Below are 15584 nucleotides of genomic sequence, written 5' to 3'. Positions count from 1 at the left end.
CTCCTCTGGCAGCCATCTTCAGATTTTTACCACATGCTTCAGTGTTGGGAGTCCTTGAGTTTGCTCTGTGAGCTACTTCTACGTTTATTAGTATTTTCAATGGAAAAAGGTCCTATTTTTCTTTCGAAATAGCCTGTGTGCTCCTTTCTACATCTGCCGACAGCGGGTATCCGTGGTCGGGGAATTTCAGCGCCCCCTCAAGGGCAAAGATCGTCAAAGATTCCAGAAGGCCATTGGGCCTACTTCACGTCCTCCGACCATGATGGAGGAGAAGGAAGATCCCTCTTCAAGTCCTGCACCAAGTGCGTGCTACGGAATGTATTTGTTGAGGACAATCACCTGCAATGCATGGCTGAACTCCAAGGCCTCTGCCCCGTGCTCCGAGCAGGGTCATGCCTCACCCAGGACCGGCCGGTCCGAGGAGCGGTCTTCTAAGTCCTTTGAGGGCGCCTCATCCGTGGGGGTCCAAGACAAGGCCAAGAACCGCAAGTCTGGGTCCACCAGGGTCACTGAGGAAGCCGGTCCCGCGGTGGACACGGTGCGATCGACATCACCCTCTGCCTCCATTGCCAGCCGGCAATCAAGCTCCTCCTCTAAGAGAAAATCTTCCAACCTGGCTAAACTGCGGGACAAGCCCGAGAAGCCGCGGACAGAGGAGAAAGCCGAACTGCCCATAAAGGATCAAGCAGCACAGGATAAGTCTTCGTCGGCAATGGAGATAGTGGTGGCTGCTCTCACGAAGGCTAAGGGGGGCTGATCCTGGAAAGGTAACCACAGCAGCTCCCCTGAGGTACGAAACCACTGCAGTGACTTTGGCAAAGTTTGCTGGCACGCCGTAGAAGGGAACACCGTCTCAACCAGGGTTGAGGTGCAAGGAGGCCCCGGATCAGTCCCAGGCCGTGGCCCAAACCATGGAAGTTTCATCCACGGACGACAAGGACCTGGAGTCCTTACACACGGTCCACGAGGACGTGGAAGAGGACGACGATGGCGCCAGCCTAGTGTTCCGATCACACCAGCTCAGTCGAGGGATGTATCTCTGGACATCCTGTTGACCCGCCACACCTTGGTGTCGTAGAAGAGGATGCCACAGGGCCCGGTTCCAATGGTCCGCCAGGCCCTCGATCAACCGCCTGCGAAGAAGCGTCATCCGACACCCCCATTTCAGCCTCCACATCTGCGTCAGGCCCTCTGAATTAGACCTGCTAATTGATACTATTGTTAAAATGCATTTATTTATTATTTTGCATTTGGTTTGTTTTTTGTCTTTTCATTGATTGGCTTTTTCATTATTTGCATCATTTTGAATTATGGCAATGAATTTATTCATCACTTTGTATTCCTATTGTTGATTTTTAGGGTTCTGCATTTCTGTTTTCAATCACTTATTTTGTTCAACTAATTCATGTAATTTTATTATTTTCTCTTTGTCAAAACTATTATTGACTGTGTATTTCTTTCAAATATTCAATGTAGTTCATTTAAATACAATACAGTATTTATTGTTAACACTAGCTTTAGTCTTTCTTATTTACTTCTTACTGATTGAGCTCTTTGCCCCAAGGGTAACCAAAGTAGGATATCTTTCGATACCAAATGTGAGTAAGAATTGAAATTCAGGATTCAGTTTGGAATTTACCTTATACAGCTTTTTGGATCACTTGTTTATTATACCTCTCTCCCCAGTCTACTCAGACACTGATATGGGGACAGATACGGCCACGACAACGGCAGATGACGAGGATATCGTCGCAATGGGTGGTGGGCCTCCGCAGCCTAGGGCGTCCCCACCGGATGAGGTGGGGGTCGTTCCATTCCATGATCGCCAGAGCTTCAGCGTTGTTTCAGCTTGTTCCCGAAGAAACCAGGAAGGAGGGTTTCTTGTACCAGAGGCGTGAGGCGAAGAGGAAGACACTCATGTCAGTTCCAGTTCTGGATGACGTTTGGGAGGAGGGCCTGGTCTTCCTGAAGAACCCTTGCACAGCTCAGGCCAAACGGGTAGGCTGGAGAAGAAACACTGGTTGCTGGAATCCGCACCCAAGTGCCTGAGGTCGCAACCATTGCCGGATTCAGTGGTTTCGGCGGCTGTGAGGAAACTGTTGTCTAACCTGTCCTCGTTGTCTTAAGACCCTCCGGACAGCGAGGGGAAGAAGATGGACGCCATGGGAAGGAAGGTGATTTACACCGCGGCGTCCATCATCGAGCCGGCCAGCGCACTGGCAATCCTAGCCAGGTACAACAGGGAGCTGTGGTACAAGCTGGGCCCAATTTTGTAGTTCCTCCCCGATGACAAGATGGAGGCAATGGCTCTCTTCCAGGAAGGGGAGGTAGTGTCTGATCACGCCATCACAGTGGCGCTGGACGTTGCCGATACACGGTTCTGGTAGATGGGGAATAGAGTCTGCCTTCAACGCCGGGCTGGATGAAGGCCACAAATTTTCGCCTTGAGGTTCAGACAAGGTACTGGACATGCCTTTCGATGGAGATGACCTTTTCGGGAAGCTCGTTGACGAGTCCCTACAAGCCATCAAGGCGGATACGGAAACGGCCCGTTTGCTGGGCACCCTTCAGCAGCACCGCTCATCTTTTTGCTCCTACAGAGCAAAGAGCCATGTCTTCCAAATGTTTCTCCTCTTCGTACCATCAGCCTTCCAGATACACGACTCAGGAAGCCTACAGAAGCCGTTCCCAGACCTACCGTGGTGCGGGACAGCGTTGCCTTTGCCCGCAGGGCAGGATGCTGGCGCTGAAGCCAGCCTGAACCAACCAGGATGTTGAGGCCCCGCCTATGCACCCCGGTGGGAGGCCGGCTGAGTAGGTTCGTCAGCGAGTGGGAAAAGATCACCACTGACAGATGGGTGCTGGACACCCGCGCAAGGGCATACCCTGGAGTTTCAGCACAGGTGTCTGCGGATCCCTCCGGTGGCCCGTCAGGCGCAGCACATCCCTGCGCTCTTGGAGGAGGTACGGGCCATGCAGCAAAAAGGGGCGATGGAGCTGGTTCCCCATCGACTCCAGGACTCTGGAGTCTATTTCAGAAACTTTTTGTTCAGAAAGAAGGCTGGGCTGGATGCTCATTCTGGACATCTGGCGGCTGAACAAATACCTCAAGTCCCAAAAATTCAGGATGGTCACGTTGCAACACGTGCTCGGCCAACTGGAAAAATTGGATTGCTTGACGTCGCTGGGCCTGGAGGACGCCTACTTCCACGTCCCCATTCACAGGAAACATTGAAAGTCTTTATGCTCTGTAGTGCAGGGACAGTACTACCAATTCAAGGCCCTACCTTTTGGCTTGAAGTCAGCCCCCGGAGTGTTCGCGAAGTGTCTGCAACCAGTGGCGGCCCATTTGCGTCTACGGGGTATACATGTATACCCGTATCTCAACGACTGGCTCACTCGCACGAGTTGGGCGTTGAACACACAGAGGTGATCGTCTAGCTACTGACGGATCTAGGATTCTCCATCAACTATCACATGTCCTGCTTGACACCATCGCAGAAAATGCTGTTCCTAGGAGCCAGACTCAATACGGTGTCCTGCCTGCCGTCGCCCTCGGAAGAGAGGGTGAGTTGGGCGTTCAACACACAGAGGTGATCGTCCAGCTACTGACGGATCTAGGATTCTCCATCAACTATCACATGTGTCCTGCTTGACACCATCGCATAAAATGCTGTTCCTAGGAGCCAGACTCAATACGGTGTCCTGCATGCCGTCGCCCTCGGAAGAGAGGATAGCGGCAATTCAAGGGAAGGTGCAGCGGCTGTTGTCGATGAAGACTGCCACGGTGCGGACCATCGAGTCATTGCTTAGCAGGATGTCATCATGCATCTACCTCATCCAGCTCTGCAGGTTACAGATGAGAGCTCTTCAGGATACAGATGAGAGCTCTTCAGGAGTTCCTGGATGCTCGCTGGATACAGGTGTCCGGAAGCCTCGAGGACAAGATCCCGCTCGACGAGGAGTTCCCTCGGGTGATTAGGTGGTCATCGCTTGGGGCAAAGGGTTCCAAAACCCCCCATACCAGGAGACGGTCACCACGGATGCTTCCCTGGAAGGTTGGGGAGCCCACACTGGACGTCTACACGCCGGAGTCCTGTGGCTGCCGGAGGAGAAGAACCTCCATATCAACGTCCTGGAGCTACGAGCAGTGTTCTGGGTCCTCAAATCGTTCCTTCCGCCTCTGAAGGGCAATTTAGTGAGGATCTTAAAGGACAACACCACCACAATGTTCTACATCAGGAAACAGGGGGGCACTCTGTCCCCAGCGCTCTCCAAGGAAGCACAGGACTTGTGGCACTGGGCTTTCGGCCATGAGATGTTCCTCTTCACCTAGCAGGAGTCAAGAACATCATCATTGACTTCCCTCAGCAGGGAGTTGCACTCCTGCCACAAGTGTGAACTTCAGCAGGAAGAGATGGACCGCATCTTCGTCAAGTGGGGCAGGCCCCACATAGATTTGTTTGTGACCGTGGCAAACTCCAAATGCCAGAAGTTTGCCAGCATATTCCACCAACCAAGGAGCATGGGGGGCGCGTTCTCCTTTCCATGGGAAGGTCTGTTTCTGTATGTGTTTCCTCCCTGGCCTCTCCTGCTACAAGTCATCAACACACTCAGATAGTGTCAATGCAGGATGATACTCATCGCCCCGGCGTGGCCGAAGCAACTTTGGTATCCGGACCTTCTCAGTCTGTCAGCATCACCCAAGCTGCCGGTAGTTCTGGAACTTCTCAACAGTGAAGGAGGTGCAATCCTGCATCACAACCCAGGGTTGCTGAACCTGAAGGCCTGGCTCCTGCAGCCCGAGTTCGGTGGATACGAGTTGCCTGCGGACTGCATAGAGATCCTCGCCAGGGCGTCGTCTACTTTGAAGTGCTAGGGTCACAAGGGAAGCGTTTTGCTACATGGTGCCGGTTGCAGAAGATTACCCCGCTGAGGGTCAAAGGCTGCAGAGAGGTCAAGTAGCAGAAGTAAGGCTGATTTGCCTTTGTCTTTTAAGATCTGTATTTGGGATTTCAGATCAATGAGTGCCGTCTCAGTCCCATGTCTTGGTCTGAAGCCTGACTGTCTTAGTCCTAGTAGATTTAGATTCCAGGTGTTGTATCTGGAGGTATGCTGCGCGATCCAGAATTTTCAGCAAGAATGGGACTGTGGTGATCGGTCTGTAATTAGATGGGTTATTAGGGTCGAGGGAGGTTTTTTTTAGTAGTGGGAGTACCCAGGCGTCTTTAAGATTATTAGGGACAGTGTTTGTGTTAAAGGAGGCATTGATGAATGTAGTAATGAATGGGGCAAGTTCCACGGCGGCCTCTTTAATGAGTGAGGCAGGGCAGGTGTCACCCTGGAAATTTGATGGTTTGAGTATAATTGATTCAACTTCTTTAATATAGAGGGGTTTGAAAGTAAATTACGGTATGTTCAATACCGGGAGAGATGGTGTGTCTTGATGGGAAGCAATGTCTATATGTTTTTTTTTGTTGTATTTTGTCTAAAAGTAGGCTCCATGTTGGAGAACAATAGTTACAGGCAAGTAACTTGTTCCTTGGCAAACTCGGAGAATTGCACTATGGTACCATTTCCACTCTCTAGCCAATTCTCACCTGCTCTTGAAAACGCTTCCACACTCCAACGCTCTTCCTCTCCCCTTCTGGTCTCTTGGTCATACACGCTCTCCTGCTCTGACCTCACCCAAATAGCCCCCTCATCCTGTCTGGGTTGGGCCTTTGCCCTGGCCAATCTAGCCCTGTCTTCCCCTCCCAGGACATGGTGTATGTGCTAAATGTTATAAATAGAGTGCTATGTCCTACCCACTTCCTCGGAGTGGATTTGCCACAAAACGGCAATGGTGGCTGGGGAAGCTGACTGTTCAAGTTAATTTCCAGGGGCTTTGTTTCTTGCTGCCCTACAGGTGTGTTATATAATTTTGCGGCTTTAGCTCTGGTGCTGTAATGGGTTTGCTGTTGGAATTAAAGGCTTGGTGCCTTGTTCTTGCAGCAGCGCCTGGTATTCTCGTTCATGGATGGTACTGCTAAATTGCTCTTTCTTCTCTGTTGCCAGCAGCCAGAGTCTGGGAAACAGCTCCATGGTTGGTAGAGTTGCGGTTTCCTTGTGGGTGGCATGATTCTTTTGATGCAGGATTTTGCTTGGCTGATTCTCATTTCTTTCAAGATAGTGTTCACTAGGAAAACTCGGGCAAGATTGGCAAGCTTCAGATATAGGGATATAGGGCTATATGAGGTATAGCAGGAGATACAGGTGGACAGATGAACTGCTCAAAAACAGACTGGCATGGGGGCAGGAATTGGCGCACTCTCACCGTCCACCTCATCGACAGGATTGGCTCTGGATTTCTCCCTGGTAGGCCTCCCACCCCAGCTAAATGGGCTTCTCATTCCCTCTTGACAAGATCAGCGTACTAGCCTTGTCACAGTATATATCAGTGTGTGCACGGTTTATTATTCTCGGGTTTTACCTGATTTACCTATGTTTGTATTCATTTTCTTTTTTAAATTTTATTTTATTGTTTAAAGCACTGACCTAGCTCGAGAGCCGAGGAGCCCTGTACAGAGAGTGGGTAGCCAGCTTTTGGGCTGGCATATTTTAGAAGTAGTGCAGTACTGTGAGGCATGTGCATCGGTATGTGTCCATTGGAATTAGTCATTGATCAGGTTTTGTTGAAAGAGCCATGTTTTGAGAGATTTGCAAAATTGGAGAATTGTGGGGTCATTCCGAGCTGACACGGAGATAGTTCCAGTGGTTGGGTGAATGACAAGAGAAGGATTGTTTACGTGTCCTCTCTTTGCGGACGAGTTGTGATTTGAGCTGGTTGGTCGATTTGCTGCGTATAGAGCGTGTGCTACCAGATATATGGAGCTTAGACGACATGTACGCTGATGTGCTACTCGTGACTGCATTGTAGATGATGCATGCAGTCTTGAACAGTATCCTGGCTCTGAGTGGAAGCCAATGTAGTTTGCATAGGATGCAGGTAATTCAGTCAAATTTCCATGCTCCTGTAATAAGACTTGCTGCAGCGTGGTGGACTACTTTAAGGCGAGCCAAATGAGCAGCTGGGCGCCCTGTCTGGAGAGCATTTTCTCCATTGCTGTGTAAGACCACAAGAGCCTGCACTAAGGTCCGGAACTCCTCCAGAGGGATGAAGGTTTGATTTTTCAAAGCGTAGAGATTCTGCGTCCGACTATTTGGGCCTTCTTGGCTGTGTGTTTCTGGATGGACAGATTGCTGTACATTTCTGTCATCTGTGTTGACCTCTTTTATTTGACTAGCTTTTAGTGTTGTTAATTGTACCTACATACCAAACACCTGATCTCCTTAGCTTACGTTACTCAGAGAGCCGTTAGTAATACTATGTGTAAAAAGCCTTTGCTCATCTACGCGGTTGGCATCTCAGAACCCCCAGGTAGGAGAAGTTCTTAAAATACTTCCTAAAACATAACAAAGCCACATTGGAATGTATACAAGCGGGGCTGGTTTGAAGACTGCAATGTCCTTTAGAGAACGAGGCTGCCATACCTTCAGGCTGCATTCCTTGCAAACAAAAGGAAACATGAACATAAATATGTTGCTGTCCCTTGAAGGGACCATAGCAAATCACTGAGCAGGCAGTAAATTCAAGGCATGCTCAACCCCTAGTCTTTTCGGTGTGAGGAACCATCGTTTCTCCACAAGATAATGGAAAGATTGCGGACTTAAACTACTGCAGCATACTGTACATACAGTTTGCCCAGTCTTGACTACCTAGCATCAAGACTTGTCCCTAGATGCTGCGGCAAGCAGCCTGTGCTTCTGGGAAAAGGGGGTGCAGGTTCTGGAGTAAAAAGGTAGGTACATCAAATGCATGAGGAAGAGTGGGGAGCCTGTGAAACGGAGCATGGGCACAACACTGCTCGCACCGAAGCGAAAAACCGCATTGCAGCAATGGAGACCCCTAGAACAGCCAGCTTGCACTGGAGTGTCTTATGTGAGCAGAACTTCCTGGCAATGTGAACGGGCACATGTTGTGGATGACATTAGGGAAAATGGGCACTAAACGGATCCATGTGCACAATAGGATACAACTGAATACCGCATTTCAAACAATTCCCACAGTAAAGAATAATCGCAATTGTGTTAACGCACAGTACTTATCTGCTGTGAAAAGCTGCAAGGCAAACAAAGAATGATTGATTGAACAGCCTTTTAAGTGTTGTGACCTATGGTGATTGGTTGATCTCGCGGTTATGACCCCCGCTCATTAATGACCTTCATTTCATGTTTTATTTCAAAATATTTTAAAACTGTTTTTTCTTGTGCTGATGAGTAATTGAAGAAGAATGCATAATAACAAACCACCAGTCATGACATAAAATCCACCAACATTAACCCAAGTCAGTTCTGCCTCTAAAATTAACAATGAGTGAAGATTTTGTGTGTAGCTTGATGGAATTAATACTTTGTGTGCCTTTTCACAATATACGGCATACCATATGTGCTTTAACACAGATTCACTGTTAAAACATTTAGTTTTGTTCTTTAAACATTTTCCACTGAATAGGCCTGCACGAAAACCTCTGGGATTTTTACCTTTAATTTGCAAGAAACCAGACTTGGAGAATGATCTTGTTATCAAAAGCGCTCACAGCAGAGTTGAACAGTGTCATACTACAGCTCAAGAACATGGCCTGAAAAAGCTTCCATTGCGTAAAAACACCATTGAAGTCCAAGAGCCATGCCATGCGGAATCAACAAATGGCGCAGCTAGTATGGGTGACACCAGAGGACATGGAAGCACAAGTTGTCCTCCGTCTGTGGTACGTTGACAATCATTCTGCCATATGTTTTGTAACAAGTGATGTGAATGGAATGTGAAAACAACTTTCCTACAGGTTGGTGCTGTACAATTTGACTGCAAGACCTCTTGTGCACTGTTTTGCAGAAGATGGAATTTGTAGGAACAAGTCTTGAATATCGGCTCAACAAGAATGTTTTAAAAACTGCATTTGACTGGCAGCATTTTCAAGTATTTGATGTATTGGAAGTTGATGAATCACATTGTGTGAAGGCGAGTAGTGCATAAGTTTAGTGTCCATGTTTTTACCTCTGTACTTGGCGTACATCCCTGGAGGAGTGTGGATTTTGGATGTAGCACAGACTTCACTATTTGAGGTAAAGTCCCAAGTGTCGTCCATGTTCCTTTATTTGATCAATTATGCAGTGCAGCAAATTCACCTCATTCCTCATATTGATGAGGAACTTTTCACATATGTGGATGGGCCTTCCCCATGGCCAATGGAATCCCCTGCAGAATGAGTCATACACTTCCTAATAATAAACATTGGCTATAGTGACACCTCAACTATAATCTTTACTGCTTATTTTGAAGAGGTTGCACCGGTATTCTAGATTCCTTATTTTTCGTGATGAGGCCAGTAGTTTCTCACATTTTCCACCAAATATTTGAATCCTCCTGGCTGTCTTACTCTCTTTCAGTGTCCCTGAATGTCCGTCATACTTCTCTACTAGGAATGTTCTTTTCCCCCAGATGGCCAGCTTGTAGAAATCTACAGCAACAAGAGAACCCAAGTAGGATAAGTACAAGCTGTATATGTGCAATCATTCGTTTGTTCATCTCTGCAATCCTGAACCAATTCCTTATTCCATTTCAGAAGATTGTTAAAAATGGTTTGGATGTTGAGGTGATAAATATTCAGTGACTACAGTCCCTGAGCTTTGACTGTTATGATAATTGGGATTGATGGGAGATCGCCCCTGAAACTGGCAAGGGTCCCTCGCCTTGCACACAACTACTGCAGGCCTAAAAACGAGTCTAAGCTTCTGTGATGGATGTAAAATCAAAATCCCTAGTCCCCTTATAGCTAGGAGCATTAGGATCTTTTTGGACAGTCTGCCCGTGCTTAGTCCGTCACATTTCAGGTAATTTAAATCATTGAAGTTGAATGCAATAAGTGTGCCCTTTGAGGCTTCCAGTATTAAGGCTTGAAGTGGTATACTTTAGTAGTTCAGCACCTGAGATCACAATGAATTTTCCACGTGTCCCTCCAGGTCTTCTCCAGTGTGAAGGGGGCTTATTTACGGGGCTGGATGGCCACCCCTAAATCCCTTGTTACGGGTAGCATTCAATATGTGACAGATAAAGGATCGAAGGGGGGGGGGGCGCCGTTGCGCGGCACGGAGATGGCTGCCTGATTGCCGAGCTCCGGACTGGGAGAACGCTTAGTTACTAAAATAACCTAATTCACGCAGCAGATCCTTCCCTTCTCGCTTTGGCCTCTGTGGGAACCCCTTTACCACACTCCCACCGACTTGCAGGAAGGAAAACCCCCTGAGAGCGAAGAGACGGCTACAGTGAGAACCAGCGCTGTGTGCTCCTGGCTCGCCCCGTGCGGCGGCTCCCACTCCTGCGGCCCCTTCATCTTCTGTGCACCGTGGCGCTCCCGGGCCTTCGTGGGGGAGGGGTGTCTCGGCCCCGAAAACACGCCAGGCGGCCACCTTTGGACTGGGTGCTCTCTGCATCTCCCTGTGCTGTGCCGGATTGGGGAACCCAGGAACTACAGAGCGGGTCGACCTGAGGTCCGCTGGGGGGGCCCCCCCCACCGGCCCAAAAAAGTGATCCTCACACAGTGGATCCCCCCGCTTCGGGGGCAGAGGCATCACGGTGGGACTGTGGCTCCTCCGTTGGCCCTGCACTGGTACGCTGGGTGCCTGGCCCCCCTGCTGCCCGCCTCCGCGGACCCACGCCTCAAGAACACAGGACACAGTAAGAGCCCCAAGGGGAGGAGTGGGGCCCCCTGCGGGTCGCACCTGCATTGCGGAGGATAGTGGTGGTCTGCAAGCCTGATCCAAGACACCGGGGGACACTCTCGGCCCTGGCACTCTGCAGGGGGCGATTCCGGCCCTCGAATACTGGATTTTTCTTGAACTGAGGGGTCTTTCCCCCCCTTCCCCCCCTTCCCCTCTTCCCCCATTTATTTACATGGACATTGTGGTTGGCCTCCCCGGGTGGTACTACGCTAGGCCCCCCATCACATGTAGCCCATCCCAGCCCTGGTAATGAAGGCACGGCGATTGCGGCATGGGCCCAGTCCGTGGTACTGGCCTGTCCACACCCCCGGCACCCGGGCAGCACACGGCTGGCCCCGTGGACGCCACCTTAAATAGGCAATTGGGGGCTGTACCCCCCTCTGAACGACCCCCCACTGCTACTGGGTCAACAATGAATTGATGAAACTGGTACACCAGAATCCGAGGCATTCACAGGCGGACAAAGCAGGGATATGAACTCTGCTGGGACAACTTAATGAGCCTTAAACAGCGCTGAGATACATTGTTCATTCCACGGGGCCCCAACCATTGGTATGGTCCAGAACTGACCACCAGCACCCTTCCTGCACGCGGCTGGACCCCTAAACCGCCACCCTGGTAAACGCCCTCCTCGCTGTACATCCTCTAAGTGGTCCCCGCCACCACTCTTACAGATGCAGACCAACTGAATTGTGACGCCGTCACCTGGAGCGAACCCGTAGAGGGTCAGAGCTAGGAAATAACTGCTGCTGGACACACTTACAAGTCCCAAAAGGTGTTGAGATCGTAGCCCGACCAGCAGAATCCGACACAGTTCAGTTTAAGACAGATCCGTACAATTAGCTTTTCAGATACTCCCACTGCAACAATCGTTATAATCAGAACTCCAATATCTCTGACCACCCAGGGTCACCCATACTCCTGGGACCCTTCCTGCAATGACACCATGACCAAAGGAGCTGGAGCAGGGAAAAAGAAGAGTTCGCTCAATATGTTTGCAAAAACACCGGCCAAACCGGCGGTCGAGACCCTGGAGGAGACACCCACCGCCTCGGCCTCTCCGGCACCGGATGACTTGCAGAAGATGCTGGAGTATATACGTGAGGGGTTCACCACATTACACACCAAACTCAATGACATGAATGGCACTATCTCCTCCATAAAAGCTCATATTGAGAAGACAGATGGCCGTGTGGCCGAGATCGAAACAAGGGTGGGGGCCGCTGAGGATGACTTGGGCTCCCTGCGGGCTGCGGTCTCCATGCTCTCCAGTCGGGTGCTAGCAGTTGAAAGAAAGAATGACGATCTTGAATCTCGCTCTAGACGAAATAACCTGCGTATTGTCGGAATTCCTGAGGACAATATGAATGAGCCCATGGAGGACTTGGTGGAACGCATTCTTCTAACACTCCTGGATACGCCGAAACTCTTCCCTGCAATTCGCAGTTGAAAGAGCCCCACCGTACCCTAACCGTGAAGCCCAGACCGGGCACGCCTCCACATCGCATCATAGCCAGAATCCTAAATTTTCGGGACCGCAATGCCCTCCTAAGAGCGGCTAGGGCTAAGGGGGAGCTGCTTCTTGGGGCAGCAAGGATTAATCTATACCCAGATTTTTCCGTTGCTGTGCAGCAGGAGCGCAAAACCTTCATGGCTGTGAAAAAGAGACTCCGAGACTTGGGGGTCAAATACTCGATGCCATTTCCTGCAAAGCTCAGAATTGAACATTCGAATCAAACATTCTTTTTCACAATACCGGAAGAAGCTTAGAAATTTATTAATATACATTTCTCTGGCTGATTCCCCACCACTGAGGTGTCACTGTATTTTGCACTGTTGTTTCCAATTAATCCTTTACTAGTAACAGGCCTCTATATAGTCTTGTGCATGGTGGTTGCAGCTATGCTTTGCAAGGATACATCAGCAATCGGTTTTGCTTCTTATGTGTTCTACTGATCCTCTATTACGTGGTCCTCATTGGTCACACAGGTTCACTGTGTTTAGGAATACCAAGATCCTTATACTCTCCCAGTCCGGAGTAGTACTGCCAGGCCAGCTCTCAGTCCCCCAGGCGTTGATGCCATTGATCTGGTGGTTGTTGAGGTTATGTTGGGTTTTCATTCCTCTGGTTGGGGGAGGAATGTGGGTGGGGGGAGGAATGTGGGTGGGAGGAGGGGGAGTTATGTTAAAAAAGACTTGACCACGAGAGATGCCACGTATGTTGCGATACTGGGGTACGGTTATATTGGCAAAGTAATGAGTCCACCCAGGTCGGATCAACCTTGGCTGCCACCCCGCCGTAGATTAGATTACAACCAACCTCACCATACAAATGTCAGATAATAACCTAACGTTCATGAGCTGGAATGTAAGAGGTCTGGGTAACCATAAAAAGATGTGACAGATACAGCTATATGCTGAACGCCACGGCATCAAAGTCCTATGCTTAGAAGAGACCCATGCCCGCTCTGAACAAATTGAGAAATTTGCAAAACGATGGGGACCCCAGAGATATTACACCAATTATTCCACCCAGAGCTGTGGTGTGCTGACTCTGATACACAGAAGCCTGAAGTTTAAGTGCGCTCACTCACGGGTAGACCCAGAGGGAAGATATGTACTAACCCTTGGCACGTTACAAAATCAAGAGGTGCTATATTAAACATCTACGGCCCAAACATCGATGACCCTGATTTTTACCTACACCTGGCCTCTGTGTTAGAAGGGTTTCACCTTATCCCCATCGTACGGGAGGGGTGATTTTAACACTATACTAGATGTCAACCTTCATAGATCGGGCTTCAGACCCCGCCAGCTCTCCAAAGCAGCCCGCTCCATCTTGACAACGCTCCCTCGCTTATCGATTGTGGATGTATGGCGACTCATGTACCCCGACTCACGCGCATACTCCTTCTACTCCTCTGTACAAGACTACCATTCCAGGATAGACAGGTGGCTTATATCGGACATACTGATTAGATCCCCATCACAACTATCAATTCTCCCTCGCACTCTATCCAACCACTCGCCAGTGGTCATCTCCTTAAATTGGGGCACAGACTGTGACAGAGCTAGGTGGTGGAAAATGAGCTCACATTCCCTACTTGATCCAGTTTTTAGCTCTGAACTGGAATCCTCCATTGAGGAATTCTTTGAAATCAATACTAACTCTGTCATCACAAGCCACCCTCTGGGAATCCTTCAAGGCATATGTCAGAGTCGTCGCTATCTCCAAGTGTAGTGGAATCCTGAAAGAGAACCGTACAGACATCACAAGCACTGAGTCGGCCCTTGTCGCTCTTGAGGCTCAATATGCTCTCGATAAATCCCCTGAAATACTAGCGCTGTTGGGCTCGGAGCTGGACAAATTCCGAAGCCTAGCCGGGCGGGAGGTTACATTTCTGGACGGCCCCCATCTTGTAAGTAGATACGGGGAGGGAGAACGACCAGGCCGTATGTTGGCCAGACTGATACGCCGAGAATTTGGCGCCCCTAATATACCTGCGATAGAGAGACCCGACGGAACACTGGCTACTTCACCACAAGACATTAACTCAGAATTCCTCATGTTGTACAGTTCCCTGTACTCGAAAGCGGATGGTGAGATCGACTCCTATTTAGATAACCTCCCTCTCTCTGCCCTCTCCGCCGACACTTCCCTCGAGAACCCGTTCGCTCCTGAAGAACTCTTAGAAGCCATAGACTCGCTGGCTTCTGGCAAGGCCCCTGGTCCGGACGGCCTCCCCATCAAACTCTATAAAAGATTTAAATCCCTTCTGGTCCCACACCTATTGGCTTTATGGGAGGAGGCTTGTGAAGTTGGCACACTCCCCCCCTCCCCCCACGCTCCGGTAAGCAATGATAACAGTATCACTCAAGCCTGGCAAGCCCCCTACCCAGTGCGGCTCGTACCGACCTCTGTCATTAATCAACTGTGATGTCAAAATCTATGCCAAACTACTGGCTAGGCGCCTGGCCTCATTTATCACCCACATCATTCACCCGGATCAAGCAGGGTTCGTACCAGGCCGCACCACTTCCCTTAATCTTAGGCGCCTATTTAATGTGATCAGTAGAATCGGCCCAAATGTGCAGGCAGTGGCAGCCACCTTCGATATGCAAAAAGCCTTCGACTCTGTATCATGGGAATACCTATGGCGAGTCCTAGAGAAATGCAAATTCGGCCCCAACTTCCGATCCTGGATTAAACTACTCTACACGAATCCATCGTCCAGAGTCCGCACAGAGGACAGATACTCCTCGCCCTTCCAGATAGCCAGAGGAATGCGACAGGGCTGTCCCTTCTCCCCACTGATACTCGCTATAGCCATGGAACCATTTGCAGACATGTGTGAATCACATGCCCATAGAGGTTTGTGAACGGCGGGCCAGTCCGATATAGTCTCCCTATACGCCGACGACACCCTACTGTATATCCGCTCTCCAGATACCAACCTTGCCCTGATTCTGGAGGATGTGGTCCGGTTCGGACACATTTCCGGACTGAAGGTGAACTGCTCTAAATCTGTCCTGTTCCCGCTCACCAAGCATACGCAACCCCCTTCTGACCTAATGGGATTCACATGGTCCCAATCCAAGTTCACTTACCTTGGGGTGGTGGTCTCCCGGCAGGCGAGGAGATGCTACGTAAGGACAACTACCTAAAGTATCTCACAAACCTAGCAACTAAAACTACAAGCTGGGCCAAGCTCCCTATCTCATTAGCAGGCCGAATAGGCATACTTAAGATGGTGGTTTTACCC

The 15584-nt window shown here is 49.7% G+C and overlaps 1 protein-coding gene across 4 annotated transcripts in view; it reads left to right on the top strand.

Moving 5' to 3' along the window:
• BDP1 (BDP1 general transcription factor IIIB subunit) overlaps positions 1-15584 on the top strand; it is a 2223165-nt gene that overhangs the window by 2182333 nt on the left and 25248 nt on the right. For all 4 annotated transcript variants that reach the window (XM_069627521.1, XM_069627519.1, XM_069627520.1 and 1 more), the window contains one exon: positions 8555-8810. In XM_069627521.1, coding sequence (XP_069483622.1) covers positions 8555-8810 — 256 coding nt within the window. The remainder of the gene's footprint in view (positions 1-8554; positions 8811-15584) is intronic.

The sequence above is a fragment of the Ambystoma mexicanum genome, chromosome 6p (genome assembly GCF_040938575.1).
Source record: "Ambystoma mexicanum isolate Mex_15411 chromosome 6p, UKY_AmexF1_1, whole genome shotgun sequence".
Classification (NCBI taxonomy): Eukaryota; Metazoa; Chordata; class Amphibia; order Caudata; family Ambystomatidae; genus Ambystoma; species Ambystoma mexicanum.
This window is presented reverse-complemented; position numbering and strand designations above follow the sequence as displayed.